This window comes from Mustelus asterias, chromosome 1, assembly GCF_964213995.1.
Source record: "Mustelus asterias chromosome 1, sMusAst1.hap1.1, whole genome shotgun sequence".
In the NCBI taxonomy this organism is placed as follows: domain Eukaryota; kingdom Metazoa; phylum Chordata; class Chondrichthyes; order Carcharhiniformes; family Triakidae; genus Mustelus; species Mustelus asterias.
The window spans coordinates 64,223,466-64,242,903 of NC_135801.1; the positions used below are offsets into that span (position 1 = coordinate 64,223,466).

A 19,438-nucleotide genomic window follows, 5' to 3' on the forward strand; every position below is an offset into this window, starting at 1 on the left:
GGTCCTGAGCAGAGGGTGTTGTTGGCAGTTCCATCATAGGGCATCACAGCTAATTTCTACAAATGCTGCTACACCTAGAGCAATGGTCGTTGGAGAGTAACTCAGCCCACTGATTTCTACTTCCTATCTCAGGAACACTCATGCAAGCTAAAGTACCTCCGTTACTGCCCCAGATGTAATCAGTTAATACACCAAGAATTGAATGCGGCATTTTCACAATCTGTCTGACTTGGTATCATACCAAGTGTTTCATTTATTTCAGAGATTTACAGTACTGAAGATGGCCATTCAAGCCATCATGCCTATGCAGGCTCTTTACGAGACCAACCAAAAACTAGCCCCACTGGCTTTCTCTCTACCCACAGAAGCATTTAAACTATCAAAGCCTTGATCAAATTATCACATGAAATCATGTTGAATTGTGTCAAAGATAATTTATACTGCACACTTATTTCATAATTAGTGACATGCTATCAGGCTGGTTGAATACATGTCTGATGTTTCAGGCTAGCAGTTATATTTAAACTAATTCTGTTATATAGAAATTCAAATTTATAATTAAACCTAATGTTTTAATTTTAGCTGCCTGTGGAGGACTCTTGTCAAAGCTAAATGGAACAATCACCACACCAGGTTGGCCTAAAGAATATCCTCCGAATAAGAACTGTGTTTGGCAAGTTGTGGCCCCTACCCAATACAGAATCTCTATGCAGTTTGAATTTTTCGAATTAGAAGGCAATGATGTAAGTAGCTTAAAAATTACCAAATCACAAAATGAAAAATCCTAATTTTAACTAAATCCAAATAACAGACATGAGCTGATGAAGCAATTTTATTTTGAAAATGTATAAATACATTGCAATCTGTGCTTATGGAACATCATAAGTTTTTTTAATATGCTACACCAATGTAATATCGTAAATAAGATAATGGTACAAAATGTGACAGTGATGACGAGGACGACTAGATAACCAATTGTTTCTGAAATGTGTGAACTGGACTCAGATTTATCTGAGTGTTGAGTTAAGCAAATTAGCTGTTTATGGAAACTTGGCACAAACAGCACATGTCTCTTGAGTGTGTCTGAAATATGTCAATATCTATTTCAGGCAGTCTTTGGGAAAATCCAGATCAATGAGTTTGGATCCCTCTACATTTGTTAAGAATCTTGGTGCTGATCAAATATATTACAAATTAGCAATGCCTACGAGTATTGTAGTGAAATCAACAGGAGTAATTTTGGAAAAAGCTCACACCTTTGTAGCCCTGAGCCAATGAGAGAGATTTCTGTGGTCTCCCTATGACTGGTCTTTGATTTAACATAGGTTACAGGCAACTTTGATTTTTTTTTTAAAAGTTAAAAATGTATCAAGTTTTCCCTGTTCGTTCTGGTATTCTATAGCATTCCAGAACCATACAGTTCTTTCCTTATCTTAGGAGGAGGGGGTGATTTATGGATTGTCCACAGTTACTGTCAGTGCTGCTCTATGATTATCTGACAGAGAATGCAATAAAGAAATCTTAATAGCTTATCCTTTGCCTTGAGATCAAGAGGTCACCCACACAACAGTCTGGGCAAGAAGTATCAAAATACAATGAGAAAAGTCCTAATGCCATGTGCTAGTGATTTCTAGTATGAGAATAGACCATCTGTCAGCTTTGGCCTAAAAGTACTAATCTTGCTTTTAAAGCCAGAAGATTGTGGTCAAACCATGCTTCAGATTCTAAATACAATTTGTTATATTCTTGAGGGAGTGCTGCACTGCTGGAAATACTGTCTGGATTGATGTAAAGGATGGAACAATATCATTCAAGGAAAAACACGGAAGTCTAACTAACAATTATCCCGCCCTCAACATTACCAATAAACAGATTAATTATTCATTTTAGGGGTGTGTGTGAGAGCTTGCCGAGTACAAATTGTTTGCCTACAAAACGACAGTAATTACACTTCAAAGGCAATTCATTGGCTATAAAGCATTTGAGGATGCCCTGAGATCATGAAAGGTGTTGTATTAATGTAATTTCTTCTTTTTCTTTCCAATTTAGTCATACTTCAAAAGCTAAGTAAACCTGCCAAGGCCTTTAGAGCTTCCATTTTTCTGTTCTTGCAGAAATGGTCTTAGCTCAGTCCTGGCAAATAATCTGGATTTGATCTACTCTTTGTTTAATGGCACACTGTTAGCAATCTCAATGGTGCTAACACCTTCACACAATAACATTGTTAGTCCTGCTTTCTGCTTTATTACCATGATGGTTTCATAATGATTATAGCTGTACAGCACATTGAAGAATGCCACTGACTGGTTTTAGAATAAATTGTAGAATAAATTGTATTAAATGACAAATTAATCAATAATGTTAATACTGGAAAAAGATTTGGTCCCCTTATCTGAGAAAAAATATACTGGCATTGGAAGCAGTCCAGAGAAGATTCGCTAGGTTGATCCCAGGTATGGAGAGATTTTCTTATGAGGAGAGGTTAAGTAGGTTGGGCCTGTACTCATTAGAGTTTAGAAGAATGAGAGGCGACTTTATTGAGACATATAGGAATCATGGGGTTTGACAGAGTAGATACTGAAATATTGTTTTCCCTTGTGAGAGAGTCCAGGACCAGAGGGCATAATCTCAGAGTAAGGGGTTGCCCATTTAAGACAGAGATGAGAAGGAATGTCTTCTCTCAGAGGTTATTGAATCTGTAGAACTCTTTACCACAAAGAGCTGTAGAGATTGGGTTGTTAAGTATATACAAGGCTGAAATGGACAAATTTTTAATCAGTGAGGGAATCAAGTGTTATGGGGATAAGGTGAGAAAGTGGAATTGAGGATTATATCTGATCAGTCATAATCTTATGGAATGGCAGAGCAGACTCAATGGGCCAAGTGGCTTGTTCTGCTCCTACGTCTTATGGATAAGTTGTCCCTTTCATTAAAAGCGATGATTCCATGATTTGGTGTTCGCTGTGATGACTGTGAATCATAGAAAATACACCTTGGGAACTCAAGTGCACCATCCTTGATTTTTCTGTCCAAAAATAAATCGATGGAAAATTGTGAATCGTGTACACTCCACTTTGTGAAATGTGTCCCCAGTGAATGCCACTCTCTGCTGGGACTGTCATATCATGAAGCATTCTGATGGTCCATGTGTGATGGGTTCTGCACATATACTGAATGACCCTATTCTTCCAGTCTCTAGATCATTCAAGTCCAGATGTACAATGGACGGTGCACGTTGGGACCCTGCAGAAATCAGGACTCTGCAGAAATCATGAGATGTGGCCCCATGAGGAATTTCCCCGGGAATTTAAAAATCCGATGGGAGATTCCTGCTGCCTGGGACCCTCCATGTTTACCTCCTGAGCTCAGGGTGGAGACTTGGAACAGTTCTGTGCAACTTCCCTTGATCAGAAAGATCTGGAAGAAATGGGCAGTGACGTCGGGTCAGGAAAATCTTTGCAGCCGTTGACAATGCATGCAGCATTTGCATGCTGACTGTAAAATTCAAGCCTGTTCAAGGAGCAATATAAATTAAGCACATTAATTGAGTATAAAGCACTGGTAAAAGGAATGGTATTTACATAATAAATTTCAGTTTATTTTAGAAATGAAATTATATTTTGCCAAGGTAATTTCTCTATACAGCATATTAAGTGCACGGGTCAGTGAGTTTGTGGAGAGCTCATATATGCACTATTATAATGTAGGTGCTAGAAGTCAACCACCAAAAATTGATTACTGACTTTCTAATCACAGTCATCATATCTGTTGACCTGCCATGCACTTTTCCCAATTTTTTCCCTTCTCTTCTGAAGACATTATGTAATTCAAGCATATTCTTTCCATAATGCCAAGTCATCATGCATAAGACCAACAACAGGCTGTTCTATTAAGGGGCACAATTCAGAAGTGTGCACTCATTATCTTCACTGAACATACCTAGATGTTTCATTTGAAACCATTCAGTAAACAGAACACAAGCTTGTTTTTCCCTTTTCTTTCCTTACTGAGACAATTTTGGATCTTGGACTCTCTCCATGAAGTTGGCCACGAATGTGTCCATTTCCAATCTTCCATGCTTTTTCTTTTTTCCCACCTTTCATCTAAAGTAATTGAAATCTTCAAGTTGAAGTTGAGTTCTTTTTAAGATTCATAAAGTGCAATATGGTCACAGATATCATTACCCAAATAGGTCTAAGCATCAAGTATTCCTGTTTTGAACAATTCTTTCAAACGTTTTGGAATATTCTTGATCCTTAAATTTTTGAACTGTCAGCAATCCAGGGGGACATCAATTGCTCAGCAGTCAAATTGCCATTTTGTTTGTAATTAAGCTTCAATTCAAGGTACCCCAATATAATTAACAAAATAAATAGTTTTATTCCCCAAATCAATTATATTTAGCCTTGACAATGGAATCACACTACTATTAATTGAACCTGGGGAGAATGGTATTTAACTTCAAGGCCACCTTGAACTGACAAACTAGTGATGCTGATTACATCTGTTGCAAATCGTCCAAATACCAAGCCATTGAATATTACCTCACTAAGAGGTCTGATTCGACTAACAGCAGGAATAAAAGTGTCATTATCATAGCAAAATATTTCAAGACGCATGAAAAGAGGTTTTAATTCTGAGCAGGAGTTGGTGGAAGAATCAAAGCAAGTGACAGAAGGGGTGAATTTTCAGCAGGCTTCTGAATTTGAGAAGAGATGTAACTACTTTGAGGGGTTCAGGGGAAGAATTCTGTGTACTAATGATTTCACGCTAAAGTGATGGATTTCTTGACAATATTTAATTGCAGTCGTTTGGCAAAGGATTTTTGTTTGTGAGTAAACCGCAGCATCTCCATCATAACTGTAAGTATCGAAGTTAATCACAGATAAATCATAGTGAGGTCAGGATGAAAGGCCCAATTGTGTAAAAAGTGTAAATGCAAGGAAATATAATACATTGAATAGCTTCAGTACATAAGCCACAACTTTGGACAGATGGTGTGATTATAAATTTAATCCAAATGAAAACCTGCAGTACATGTTTTTCATGTGAGGTACATCTGTGGTATAATTTAAAGATTATTATTTGATTAAGTGTATTGTTTTTCTCATGTTTTCATTTGAAATGAAGTACACTTTCATTTAGATAGATGGACAAACAAAAATCGGTACAGCTTCCTCAGCCTATCCATCATGGTGTGACAGGATTTTGATTCGCTGGAGTTCCCAGCACCTTTTGATGAAAAGGTTAATAGCGAAGCTGCCTCCAGTGGCTCGCATCCATTTATAAATAATAAATCATAAAATCCCTTCAGTATAGAAGGAGGCCATTTAGCCCATGGAGCCTGCACCGACAGCAATCCCACCCAGGCCCTACCCCAGAACCCCACATATTTAGCCTGCTAGTCCTCCTGACACTAAGGGCCAATTTAGCATGGCCAATCAACCGAACCCGCACATATTGGGAGTTTAATGTTCAGAAGGACATTCAAGTGGTTCAAAGTGGAGCTTCTACTCCCATTTGAGGAAGAAGTGCCACTTCCAAGAGCTGGCCAATCAGATAGCCAAAGCTCTCTGGGTCCTAGCAGCGCCACTGGGAGTGGTGGCCACTGCTGGGACTGCATCCAGTTCTCAGCAAAGATCGTCATTGGAGCCAGATGGAGAGGTAGGTATGATCCAAGCAGCCCAAGGGGACTGTAAAGAGATTTCCCACCCTATCCCGCCTGTACACTCTGTCATAAGACCTGGTGGACTTCAAACTTAGCTCTCTCCTCCACTGGCTTCACAAAAGGTTGTGGTGGGACTGGGTGCTTGGTTCTTCAACTTTGCTGCAATTTTCAATCAGAATGGCCAGCAGCTTTCTAGTCTCAGCAATGCCAGAAGCTGCAGTGCAGGGGAATGTGACTACAAGCAGTCCCCACAGTCCCAGGAGACGAGGGCCAGGTACATGTGGCATCTCCGGGCTGGAAGGAGGGGTCAGGTCTGTAAGTTAGGTCGAGGTGGGGTGGATGTGTTGTTGGAGAGGTTGAATGGGGGGATGGGTGGGTTGTGAGCACCTGCAGGAGCCAGACCTTGTGGAGGTGGGCACACCCAATGTTGAAAGGAAGTTGTTGATAGAGATACCCCTCTCCCACTTTTTCCCCACACCCGCCTGAGCAGGGTCACTTTCCAGGTTACCCTCTGTTCCTGAACTCCACCCACCATCCTAAAAATTAAAACTAGGTTGGAAACAGGCCTTATGTGGTCCCTAATTAGTCACTTAAAGGTCTTAAATGGCGCAAGGGTCGTGTGGGGATGGGAGTGCTTTCAGTAAAATTGCAGAGAAGTTGGGATGCACAGGAACCTGCTTATAAGGCCCTTCCTACTATCTGCAAACCTGCCAGCAGGTGAACATCAAATTCTCACCCTGAGCTGAATTTATGATTGCAATGTAGATCTTTTCGTGAGATTATAGTGGGATAGTTGACAAATTGTCATTGAGGTTACATTTTTAACTTATTTTGCTAGATTACAGTAAGATTAGAGTGAAAGTTTGAAGGAAACTGTTTCTTGCAATTATTGAATAATATATTAAAAATAGCCAGTTGGAAAGGAGAATAACAGATGCTTAAGCACTGGCCAATGAGATAATGCAAATACACATACAGCAACTGTAACATAAACACTGCACTCACAAGAACATAAGAAATAGGGGCAGGAGTAGACCACATGGCTCATCAAAGCTGCTCTGCTATTCAATATGATCATGACTGATCTTGGGCTTGAACTCTTTTTCTGTCCACTTCCCATATCCCTTAATTCCCTGAGAGACTAAAAATCTCTCCATCCCAGCCTTCAACGTATTCAATGATGAAGCATCCACAACCCTCTTGGGTAAAGAATTCCAACTCTTTGAAAGAAGAAAGTTCTTCTCATCTCAGGCCAAAATGATCAGCCACTTATCCTGAGACTGTGCCCCTGTGTATTAGATTCCACAACCAATGGAAGCAATCTCTGTGTCCACCTTATCAAGCCCCTTCAGGTCACAACAAAGGAAATAATTGTATAGATAAGTAATGCACTTACATTTGTATGTTACATTGTTACAAAGGAAATGGTTCATCCTTCACTCAAGCTGCTTGACACCTATTACAGCTAATTTATTTTCTACACCCATTTTTACTTACACCCACAAATATTTTAAGTAGGTGCCTGCTTTATTTATCTACCACTTCATCATTCGTCTCCCTGTTATTTCATATCTGGTAGCTTGAAGAATTGAGAGCAAGCAGGGATGATGTAATTATTGATGTCTGACTACAAGAAAGGATAGATTGCATTTCTGCATATGTTTGTTTCAAATCTCAGAAAGGTCTGTTTCCTTTATCTTTAACTAAATTTTACAATTCAGAGACTGATGCCTAGTATTCATCGCATATTTTGTCTGAATACTTTGGATATTGTAAAATAACATTTATTGCTACAGTGTCATACTGCGGTCCAGTAATAGATATTTCTTGTATGAGGTGAGGCTTCACCAAAGATGAAGACTGTGAAATTGGATAGGATTAGATTGTGAAGTTTGCATTGTTTCCAACCTCATGCTGATTTCTAATTTGAATATTTATACCATGTTGCCAGCACTAAGCTGGTTAGAATGAGTTAAGCCTGGATATCTTAAAGGGGAGGCGCGTTGTACCAGAGTAGGTACTTCAAGTCAATTAACTCTGAACTGGAAAAGACAGAAGAATGGCACAAGATGGCAAAGGCGGGTTCCAATGTTTTTCAACACTACACTGGATATCTTGGTGCCGATGGCAGAGAGGAGGAAAGATGTCATCTATTCAAAAGGAAGCAGGAAGCCCTCACTCAAATTCCACTACAGAAGAGGATGGAGCAGCAGTGCCGTAAGAAGATGAATGATCATTTTCACGTGGTCAGGATAAGTGCGCTTCCTCCAGACTCCTGTTGGGTTTCCCCTCACATCCCTCGCACCTCCACGTTGATCTCTCTCCCACCAATCTGGGGTTTGCCAACACCTATCATGAGGCCCTCTCTCTCTCCTCCTCCCCCTCCCCCCACCCCCAACCTCTCCAATCACCAAGTTCCCTCCTCATTAGCTTCTATGCTCCTCGCACTCCAGCTCCCACCCAAGCCCCGCGCATGCCACACCTTATCACCATCTGAACTGGCAGGAATCCCACCAACACTTCTCCCTATCAATCTGCTTGCAGGACCAAGTCCAAAACAGGTGAAGTGGGCACAGCGTTTAAGTCATGTCAGAGCTCATAACTCACATGCCCTATGAGGAGAGAGCATTTGAGCTGACTGGGGAGGAGAACAAAGCACAAAGAACAGTACAGCACAGGAAACAGGCCCTTCGGCCCTCCAAGCCCGTGCCGCTCCTTGGTCCAACTAGACCAATCGTTTGTATCCCTCCATTCCCAGGCTGCTCATGTGACTATCCAGGTAAGTCTTAAACAATGTCAGCGTGCCTGCCTCCACCACCCTACTTGGCAGCGCATTCCAGGCCCCCACCACCCTCTGTGTAAAAAAACATCCCTCTGATGTCTCAGTTATACTTCGCCCCTCTCAGCTTGAGCCCGTGACCCCTCGTGATCGTCACCTCCGACCTGGGAAAAAGCTTCCCACTGTTCACCCTATCTATACCCTTCATAATCTTGTACACCTCTATTAGATCTCCCCTCATTCTCCGTCTTTCCAAGGAGAACAACCCCAGTCTACCCAATCTCTCCTCATAGCTAAGACCCTCCATACCAGGCAATATCCTGGTAAACCTTCTCTGCACTCTCTCCAATGCCTCCACGTCCCTCCGGTAGTGCGGCGACCAGAACTGGACGCAGTACTCCAAATGTGGCCTAACCAGCGTTCTATACAGCTGCATCATCAGACTCCAGCTTTTATACTCTATACCCCGTCCTATAAAGGCAAGCATACCATATGCCTTCTTCACCACCTTCTCCACCTGTGTTGCCACCTTCAAGGATTTGTGGACTTGCACACCTAGGTCCCTCTGTGTTTCTATACTCCTGATGACTCTGCCATTTATTGTATAACTCCTCCCTACATTATTTCTTCCAAAATGCATCACTTCGCATTTATCCGGATTAAACTCCATCTGCCACCTCTCCGCCCAATTTTCCAGCCTATCTATATCCTGCTGTATTGCCCGACAATGCTCTTCGCTATCCGCAATTCCAGCCATCTTCGTGTCATCTGCAAACTTGCTGATTACACCAGTTACACCTTCTTCCAAATCATTTGGAGGAAGACCCTGTGCTGATAATGGCTCCTACAAGGTTCTAGCAACTGTGGTGCTGCTTCCACAACAGCTACGGGCCCACCTTCCCCTCACCTCAGTGTAATCTGTGCCATGTTAAGCTTATATGAGCTTTGCATTTCAGTGCTTGGGGCCTAAAGTTCCAACTCGTTTGAATAAACCAATTAAACCAAACCAAACAAACTGAAGAAGAAAGTAAAAGGGCAGTCCCTTAAAGGGATACTGCCTTCAACAAAAACAAATCTCAAATAAAACTTAAAGCATCAAACTAAAATGTCATTAAAGGGGTCGATTAGGCACTCCAGTCCTCGACCTTGCTCCCTCTGCAGGGGCACCTGGCTGTGAATGTAGCCGCGGTGGAGGGGCAAATGTTGAGGTTGGATGACTCTCTTGCCTGGAGCTGTTGATGGTAAGTTTGGCCAGGCCCAGGAACAGGTTCGTGAGGAAATCCTCCTTCTTCCCTGTCTCCCTCCGCACTGGGTGCCCATAGATCAGGAGCATGGGGTGGAAGGGCAAAACTGTAACCCATTGAGGCAGGTGACATCCTGAGATGAGTGGAAGCTGAGGGCTACAAGTGACCCCTCCCCCCGAGATCACGTGACTAATCCCCCTGGCTCCAATTTACACTTATCTGCATCCACTGTGTCCTCTCCAGTGCCCCCAGAGCCTTGAGCACCCTTTAGGATGATGTCCACCTGAGCATCTGTCCCCGAAATCCCTCCCAGAGGTAAAGGTGCCAGGTTCACACTTATACAGAGCTGCTGTAAATGGCGCCAGCGCGACATCACTCCAGTGCCTTTTGTGAATATTCTGTGAGGGGTGAAAAGCCTGTGAGATTGTCTGATAATGACATGCAAATATATTAAAATCAACTTCTCGATCTTCTTTGGTGTGATCTGCACTACTCCATTGGCAAAAGGATTTGAAAATCACACCATTCAATTACACCGGCACGAATCACACTTTTTAATACTTCCGCCATTTTGACACGACTCTGGAAAACCAGCGTACAGAGATTGCAGGGTCAAAATACACAAATGTGTACCCTTGTTACTTATGGTTGCACACCGGCAGAACATTGAAGGAATGGAATCACTTTATCATAGAATCACTACAGTGCAGAAAGAGGCCATTCGGCCCATCGAGTCTGCACCGACCACAATCCCACCCAGGCCCTACCCCCATATCCCTACATATTTACCCACTAATCCCTCTAACCTACGCATCTCAGCACACTAAGGGCAATTTTTAGCATGCTGTTATGTTGTGATATTTTTTAGAATTGGCAAATAGTGCCCACAAAGTAATGTGCAGGACGGTCATTGCCCTGTATCTTGGGAAACCTGCAATTCTCTCAGAGCTAAGTGCTTGCTCCTCCTCCTTTTCCTATGGCAAGAAAGAATGAACTATATTCAGCTCTCTTGAAATAACCGAGTCTCAGTGATCTTTTTGCAACAACAGATGGCAAAGTGGGAAATGTTGCAAATATTGCCTGTTCCAGCCTGGAAGGACGTTCACAGTGACAGTTACCTTTGCAGCCACGAACAGTGCGGAACTCACCCTGCTGGAGGTTGCACTTGTGGCTGCAGCAGATGGCAGATTTCACGAAAAACATTGCTCGTGAAGTGGGAACATCTGACATACTGGGGGCGATTCTTCTGTTTTCAGGCTAAGTTATCCTATTGGTGTGAAAACAGAAGTGAATCGCGCTGCTGCTGGGAGCGTCTGTCAGGTGGGATTCACCCACCTGATGGGTCCAAAACATGCATCCCGTGACTCACGCTGGCCAGCCCCACTGTTCAGAGGTTGGGAGGGTGGCAAGGTCAATCCCTGGCCCCCAAACTCGAGGGCCCTGGGGACTGTCTCTCTGCAGCCTGGCAGCTTCAGAGGGGTAAAAAACCACTGGACTTGGCTCCTTTAATCCCTTTGGGGTCCAGCATGCCAGGTCCACTCTGGTCATGACCAGCACCAAAACCCAACCCGTGCATTTCTCGCTGGAGAGGCGGGTGAATGTCGGGGTCTGGTGAATGGGCTGTTAGACAGGTTTGCATAATAATCGGGTAGCAGTCTGCTATGGATGGGAACCCAATCGGGGCTGGTGGAGCAGGTTGGGTGAATCCTGATAGCCCTCACACCAAGCGGGAATCCCCAGTTTTGGCTGATTCGCCATTCAGCAAGGCATCGAGACTCCCACCAGCCATCTGATGAGGTTGGTGAATCCCCTTCTCTCCCACCCACCCACTGTTCCTCATAAAGGTTGAGGTAGCCTAAATGCTCCCTGAAAATTCTGGGTGGATATGGCTTCCTGCTGAGAAGTCTTTTCCCCTCCCTTGTCCAGCAGTTTGCCATGCTGTGTCCCTTCTGCTGATTATCCGAGTGATGCTGTAGGCCAAGAGGAATGCAAACTACTGCACCCAAGTCTGGGAGCAAAGGATTTGTGCTGATTCTTTGATGTCAGTTCAGAGTTCTTCAGCACCTGCCACACCATTCCCTGCAGACTTCAGGAACTTTAAATCACTCTTCTACAATTGCAGCTACAGCTAGAAAAAATCAGTCAACAACTAACCTCTTAAGTTGTTGATGCAGTCTTTATATAGCATTGATTAGATGCTTTCTGCTGTTGAATTGGTGTTGAGCTGTGCAAAGTTGAGAGGGTGTTAGCTGGGGCATTGAGCTCCAAAATGGCAGCACTGACATCAAGTCAGTGTGACATCATGACCTGCCTTATGTGCACACCTCTGTGTGTCAGTGTGAATATAGCATCTGGTGTGGCAAGCACCAGCAATGTGTATGCATGGCTGCAGCACACTTGTAGCACTGAAGAACTAGGTGCCATGGAGTCCAATGTTGTGATTAGAACCTTTCCTGATCAGAAGCTTTTCAGAAGAGATTTGCCAGCACGCACAAAGCAGATTTGAAACTCGACTGAATTGCTTTCTCTTGTTTCCTTGTTACATGTGCAGCAAATAATGGAAATTCAAATTGAAGTTGAGAACATTTACGTTTTAAAAAAAAACACACCTCCCTTACTAGACTAAACTTCAAAAAATTAAATGTTCTTTTGTAAGATGCAATATTTTTGAAAAAGAAATATTGATCACAAGAGGTGCACAAACCAATAAAATGCTTACAAAGATCGGTAAAGTTCATATACATCAGCAAAACACTAATTAATTCAAATTCAACTAAAGGCGGATGTAAGAATTCAGTTTTGTAATATGCTGCCCGTCAGTTCTAATGAGTGTCAGAGGGAAGCACATTTTGAGTGCCCAAGAAAATCAAATTAACGCTATTCAGTTCCAACAGGGTAAAAATGTTAAAGGATATTATGAAATATCATATATCAACTACTGAAACTGTTTTTCCTTTCTTATTTGTTTGGAAAAAATATTCATTGTACAAATGTTCTATTTCCACACCACAAACTAAGTGATATTCAAACTGACCATGGTTACACTGGAATAATATTAGAAAGGGACATGGAATGCAAATTTCATCAGTGCTGGCTGAATGCCCTTTGCTGGGAAAATTGTGTCTTTATGAATGTTCCCTGAATGTGCCAGAACACTCAGAAGGAGTGTTATCCTAATGTGATGCAGCATACCAGCTGATGTGATGGCAGAACATTTAATTGCATCTGTGCAGGTGTGGACAACAAATTTGCGTACCCCTCGACACAGAGCAAGTGCTGCACTGCAAGATGTGCCTTGCACTAGAGTTATTTAAAGGGCCAGGCATCCAACTTTCAAGTAAAGTAGAATGTTTGCTATTGTAAAATGTCTGACAGGCAGAATTTTATGGAGCCTGCAAGAGTGGGAAACATGGCATGTGGGGTGACTTAATTAAGAGGGTTGCAAAGTCTCAATTCCCCAATGGTGGGTGGAAATGCAGAGATAAAATTAAGGGTGTGTTTGTGGCATGCTGAACCTCATGCAGACCTGTGGCAGGTTCATATTCGTTATACATTTATATGACATAAATACTCTGTAATGGAGAAGTATTATATAGAACATAAACTTATAATGTTATTAACTGGTCACACACACAAAATGTAACACTTTTTCTAAAAGGACACTGTTCTGCAGCAGCTACTTTGAAGGCTACAAGCTACTTCAAAGAGCTCTCGGAGACAGTGGCTAAAATAAGCCCAGGTTGAAACCAAAGAGAGGTCGACTGACCCAGCTCTTGGGTGAAATACACTGACTTTGAGCTAGCAGTGTGTCTGTCACAGGGACAGAAGGGGCAAGACCCTTAACCCCTATCTCTTTAAATGTAGCCTCTCTCATCAAGGCTGGTTTGTGGTTTAAAAACACACCAGAAAACCTCATTGCTGCAAACCGAGAATTCTTAAAGGAAGGTTCCAAATCAACACCACTTTCTCCAAGAGAATAGTGAATCAACCAGCCATAACTGCAGCATGGCAACCTAATCGAGAAACTCCAGTACCAGCAGCTACTATGGAAAGTGGCTCTTCAGCAGTAAACAAGCACCGGGGCAATCCGTGAATAATTTTTTTCTGACTTTACTTTTTACTTGGCCAAGTTTTAAGATCTGCATGTTTGCGACAGGGGTGGATGTGTCTGTGTGTATATGTATCTTTATCTGAGTGAGTTTTAGCAATAAACCGAACAATTTACTTGTTAATTTGGGAAACTTGTTGGTTTATTTCTTGCATTGAGCTAAGTACATTTTTGAATTGGCAATGTCACCACCATTTTAAATCCAAATTGTATTATAAGCACCTCGGGCAGGACAATGAGAGGAATCATTTTATTCCTCCTGATTTGGTAATAGCACCTCATTAACGCAAAATGTATTTGAATTTCATCCTACCTGCAAATTAAAGTCAGCAGCACAGGAGAATCTCCTGACACCTGGTTCACATTTGTTTAAAGGTGGTGTGCACCAGCTAGCATTATGCAGTTGTGTGTAACATCAGTGGTTTTTCTTATTTAATTCTACAGCATGAGGAAGGGAAACAGAAGAATGACAGCTTACAGGAGCCTCTGAGCTGGCAAGGGTGAATCAGTTTTAAGGAGGGGGTTTGTGGATTGGGTTCAGGGGCACGGAGAAATAGAAGAGGGATCCAAAGGAAGACAGAAAGTGGTAAGGGCTTGGGATCCTCTGCATGGTTAGGAAGGGTGGCTGTGGTTGGACAGTCAGTTAAGATAAGAAAATGAGGCATCATTGGCGTCCAAATGTGTGTCCCTCTCAGGGTGTTGCCTGACAGTGTCCTTACGGGGCTTTGAGTTCACCTACAACATTTCATTTAGGCCCAGTGAGAGTGATCTCATGTAATGTATAGAAGGGAGGGCCAGCTGAGCTTGCAAGCTCTGCCATGTTCCACAGAGAGGCAAGGACAACACTGGACGCTTGCATGACATTCGATAAAGAATTTTTGCAAAAATACAGCATTGTTTCTTCCACAATAAAGGAAATGTCTCTTTACTCCTCTGTAAGCATCAATATGTGCCTCTTCTTTAGTGCTGCATTGTTGCCCCATCTCTTTGGGTTGCAGTGACTGGGCAAGTTTTAATTTGTGCATGTTTGAAAGAAGAAAATCAGAAGGAGATTGGTGTCAAAGAAGTGGGGTTGGGTTGGAAAAAAAAGTTCCATGTTCACAGCATCTGCAGCTTGCTTATCATGTCAGATAGCAAGCTGAGGATGAGCTGGGGATTGAGGAGAGGCACAAGGCAGGACATTGACATTATCTTCAGTATGCTTTGTGACATTGGATGCCACTGTCTCTGCTGCCATTGATTGCATGATGTGGAAAGCCATCTCCTCCATGGGGTTCAGGAGATGGAGATGTTTGTGTAACCCATCCAGCTCTTTGAGTGCCAGTCTATCCTACAAGTGAGAGGGCAGAATGTCAGATAAGCGTGTCATGCTGTATATAGCTGATATGCTTGCACAACAGAATAGCGAGAGGTATGTGAAGGCATCAAGGTGTAGCTCTGAGACTTGTGTGATCAGTTAGTGTGCGAGCACAAGGTGGAGTATCTGGATATTTGGCGTTAGTCCTAAGTGGCAGAGAATTTTTAAAATATCCTTTCATGGGAAGGCCAGCGTTGTTGCCCATCCCTAATTTCCTTGATAAGGTGATCTACCTTGAACTGCTGCAAATGGGTGAGCGATAGAGCTATGATACATGGATATTTTGTGGGGTTGGTGGTGTAGTCGGTAGGAAAAGTCATGTGAAGGTGTATTCACTGACATTAACAACTTGTGACACTGCTGTTTGATTCTTGGGTCCAGACACCAGGAATCAATTGTTAGCCCATAATCTCCATGCCTGCGTGGACTGGTGGGCCAAATGGCCTATTTCTGCGCTTTATATATAATTAGCATAATCCCTTTGATATATTTGACCACTTTGTCTGATAAACTTAGTTCCTTAATAAATTAATGTTGAATGTAATGTCTTGATGAAATACAATATATTAAGGATTTCAATGGGTGGCAGTTCATGTTCCACTTGTGACGATAACCTTTCTTGCTCAGCAGTTACCAACTGCAAGATATAAATCACATCCAAAAAAATCTCCAAAATATATATCTTTATTTTTCCACACTTCAACCAACATGCCAAAGCAATATTGAACAATTTAAAAGCGACAATGATGAGAAAGCATACTGTGGAGGTATTCACAAACATGTCTTATGTAACCAAAGGTATCTGTTTGGCTTTTACCAGATATGCAAATATGATTATGTTGAGATCCGCAGTGGCCTTTCATCAGATTCCAAACTTCACGGGAAGTTTTGTGGTACTGAAGTGCCTGAAGTTATAACATCCCAATACAATAATATGAGGATTGAATTCAAATCTGACAATACTGTTTCCAAGAAAGGATTCAAGGCTCACTTCTTTTCAGGTAGGTTAACTAGAGAGTGAGTATCTCTGAAAAATGTTGTTGAGTTCTCACATTTGAGATCAAGATGTTCTGACATTGCAAACTGTCAGGAAGTTTGACTGAAAAAAATTTAAAACCTGGAAATTGGTTACAGAGGTTTATGGTACTCATACAGTATTGTGCACATAACGTCATAATTGCGCCTTTTAGGGTGGCTCTTGAGTTAATTGGTTTATTTATTTTGTTTTGCTCAAAAAAGTAGAAGTAATAATTGAAGAGTGGTGAGAGGAATTCACCATCTCATTTAAAATTGTGTGTTGATGAACATAGAATAATGATGTACTAATCTGTGATCTCACCACTGTAGGCTTACATTAAGTTGAAAAGTTATAAAACATTGATGAAGCAAAACAGGGTAGTAACTCGCACTTTGAAGCAGCAATGTACTTTCCATGGAATGGTGGTAGATGACCTACCAAAGCTCACTGTGAAGCGGGAGCAGAAGGAACGGCCATCAAAAGAAGGGTCTACTTAGGGTACATCTTCCTGTAGGTTTTTTAAGCAATATTGGAAGAAACGTGGGAGCCGGTCATTTTTTTGCCCCTCTCAGGCATGACATTGCATGACAAAACCGAAAGAAAGTAGAAGAGGTGAAAGGAAGTATTGCATGTCCATGATAATTTATAGTACTCAGGTTATTTCTTTGCAGCAGACTTTCTTATCTTTTTATCTACCTGGATGTGGTTACTGGTTACAATAATGCATTATTGCTACAGTTGTGCTGCACAAAGGCACAGTTGTCTTTCTGGAGTCTGTTGAGAATTTATGAACAAGCAGATGTGCCCAGAAACTTTATGCAGCAATCAGGAGGATTTTGGGGCCATTAAGGAGTTTCCATCCATGCGATACAAATGCATAAACTACCTCTTCAGAACTTCACTTCCCAATAATGCGGCTTATATGCAAAAAAGCTTCAAAGTATGAATCTAACTCATTTTTATATTTTTAAAATCTTGAATCTGCTTTTAATATTTCCTTTCTTCTTTGGTCAATAATTTCCCTGGACCAGCTTTTTGCCACACTTTCGGCCAAGCTAGAGTGGTGGACTTGGAGTAGTTCTGAGGTTATTCTTGGTTTTCGAGTTTGTTTTGCTTTTCGCCTCTTTTTCTTTTGTTTGTTTGTTGATCTTGCATTTTCTTTGTTTCAGTTTTTAAAATGTTTTGTGCACTCTACCTTCTCACCTAAAATTTGGATATGCATATCTTACTGATATAAACTCTGTGTTGTTTTGTCTTGATAGCAAGACAGTGTGAATTCACTAATTGTTTACATCGCTAATCGATGTTAGTAATGTTCAACAGTTAATGGCAGGATCTAGACATCTCATTTTTGTCCCCACTGGTCATCCTCATTCAAAATCTTGCTCCTCCAGCCAAACTCGCCCCGAACTGTCTTCGCCACATCAGTAACCAAAATCGTCATTATCCCCAGTGAGTGCAGGTCTATAACAAGTGAATAATGACAAAGAAATAACCAAGTCAAGGATTGCGAAGGAGAGAAGTGAGAAATAGAAAAGAAGAGGAGAGAAAAGCATTTGAGAAAGAGGCAGTCAAGGAGTCGAGACAATTATAAAACAGAGATGAGAAATAGCATAAGAAGATGAGACAACAGTAGCAAAAAGAGATACGAGCTTGACAATTCATCTGTAAAGCCCATTTTGGATGGTCTAAAGGTCTTCTGGAAAGGTTGAATGGGGTGGGCCTTCCATTGATTTCCCCAATCCTAATAAATGGCCACTTTGATTTTTCTCCTGACACTGTCTGGATCTGCCCGCCCTCATTCTGTTCGGCTTCCTGTAGATAATGGCATAGGATATGGTTTGCTAGTCCTCACTATTTTACTTCTATTTATGCTGATTTTGCAAGCTTAAAAAGCACCAACTTTATAAAAAGGGCATATTTGAAACCTGTGCAGTGTCCAAGAGATGAGAAAGAATGGTGAACACCAAAAGTCAGTAAATACATATTTTCTGTAGGACTATAAGGCCTGGATGATTTACGTTACAATAATGAGTAGTGAGTATAATACTCATACCTGCATTAGAATATTGTGTAATTAGAAGTTAAAGGCTGTTGTTAGAAAAGGATTTAAAATCAAATTAACCTTGTAGATAAATAATGAATTTCCTTCTCAGAAGTGTATTTTTGTAATGTTTTGAGGAAGCAATGATGAGGATGGGAAAAGGAACAGAAAGGTGGGGCAGTAAGCAGCATCATATAGTTAGATGCCATCTGAAATGATAGATGTTGCAGAAAATCTATAGATCATTGACATAATTTATAAAATTCTCCTGACAAGCAGTGTGTGAGAATGCTGTGGCTTCATATCCTAACCATGGATCTACCGGAGCAGAGACAATGAGCAATGGAATTTTATCGATTAACATGTCGTACAGGAAGGTTGCTTGGAGACTAGGATTACCCACTTAAATCTTGGCTGATAACATCAGAGCAACATCCAGAAACCAAGGTTCAGTGAAATATCATGAGCAAACGGCATCATTACTGAATGGGTCAAGAGAATTCCGAAATCCCATTTCCATTTGTATACAAGGATATATTCTTAATCCCCATCCTATTTCTCACCTGTATGTTGCCCCTTGTCAATATCGTCCAATAACACTGCATCAATTCCCTCATGTGACACTGAGCAGGTCTGGCGGTATCTGTGGAGAGTTTCTCTCGGGGTTGAATTTAATACAGGAATCAGAAGTCCCACCACCAGAGTCAAAAGTAGAATATAAGTTCACTTAAGTCAGTAGTGGGACTGTGGGGCAGCATTTTGCTGGTGGCAATCGATTTAGAAAGGCAACCAAGTGCTACCAGACCAAATAGATAGCTGGCAGCTCTGCAGCCTCAGCAGCACTACTGTTAACAATGGGCATTGTTGAGGCTGCAGCAGTGATAAGAGAACATCACAATGGTTGAGGTCCTCTCGAAGATGGGCAAGTAGGTTTAGGGAAGGCTGGGCTAGGCACGTGCAACAGCCTTTAAGCCGTTTTAGTTGCATTTATCGCATGTTCTACAGTTAAACTTTGATCGTCCCAGAACTAGAAATTACCTTTAAAATATTAGCTATGAACCATGAGCAAGATATTTATGACACAAATACAGTGCCCAGGCATCCAACAAACCTCTGGACACTTTTTAAAGGCAGCTTTACACTGGACCTTATTGGAGATATTTTCATTTCTCAAATCAAAAAATGTGAAGAGGTGAGGTAGATGATCAGCCTTGTGCAGA

At 41.7% G+C, this 19,438-nt stretch overlaps 1 protein-coding gene across 1 annotated transcript in view; it reads left to right on the forward strand.

The window, feature by feature from the left end:
- Positions 1-19,438, forward strand: part of tll1 (tolloid-like 1) — a 308,946-nt gene that overhangs the window by 248,674 nt on the left and 40,834 nt on the right. The window contains exons 15-16 of the mRNA XM_078212332.1: positions 583-743; positions 15,977-16,157. Of these exons, the coding sequence (XP_078068458.1) occupies positions 583-743; positions 15,977-16,157 (342 nt within the window). The remainder of the gene's footprint in view (positions 1-582; positions 744-15,976; positions 16,158-19,438) is intronic.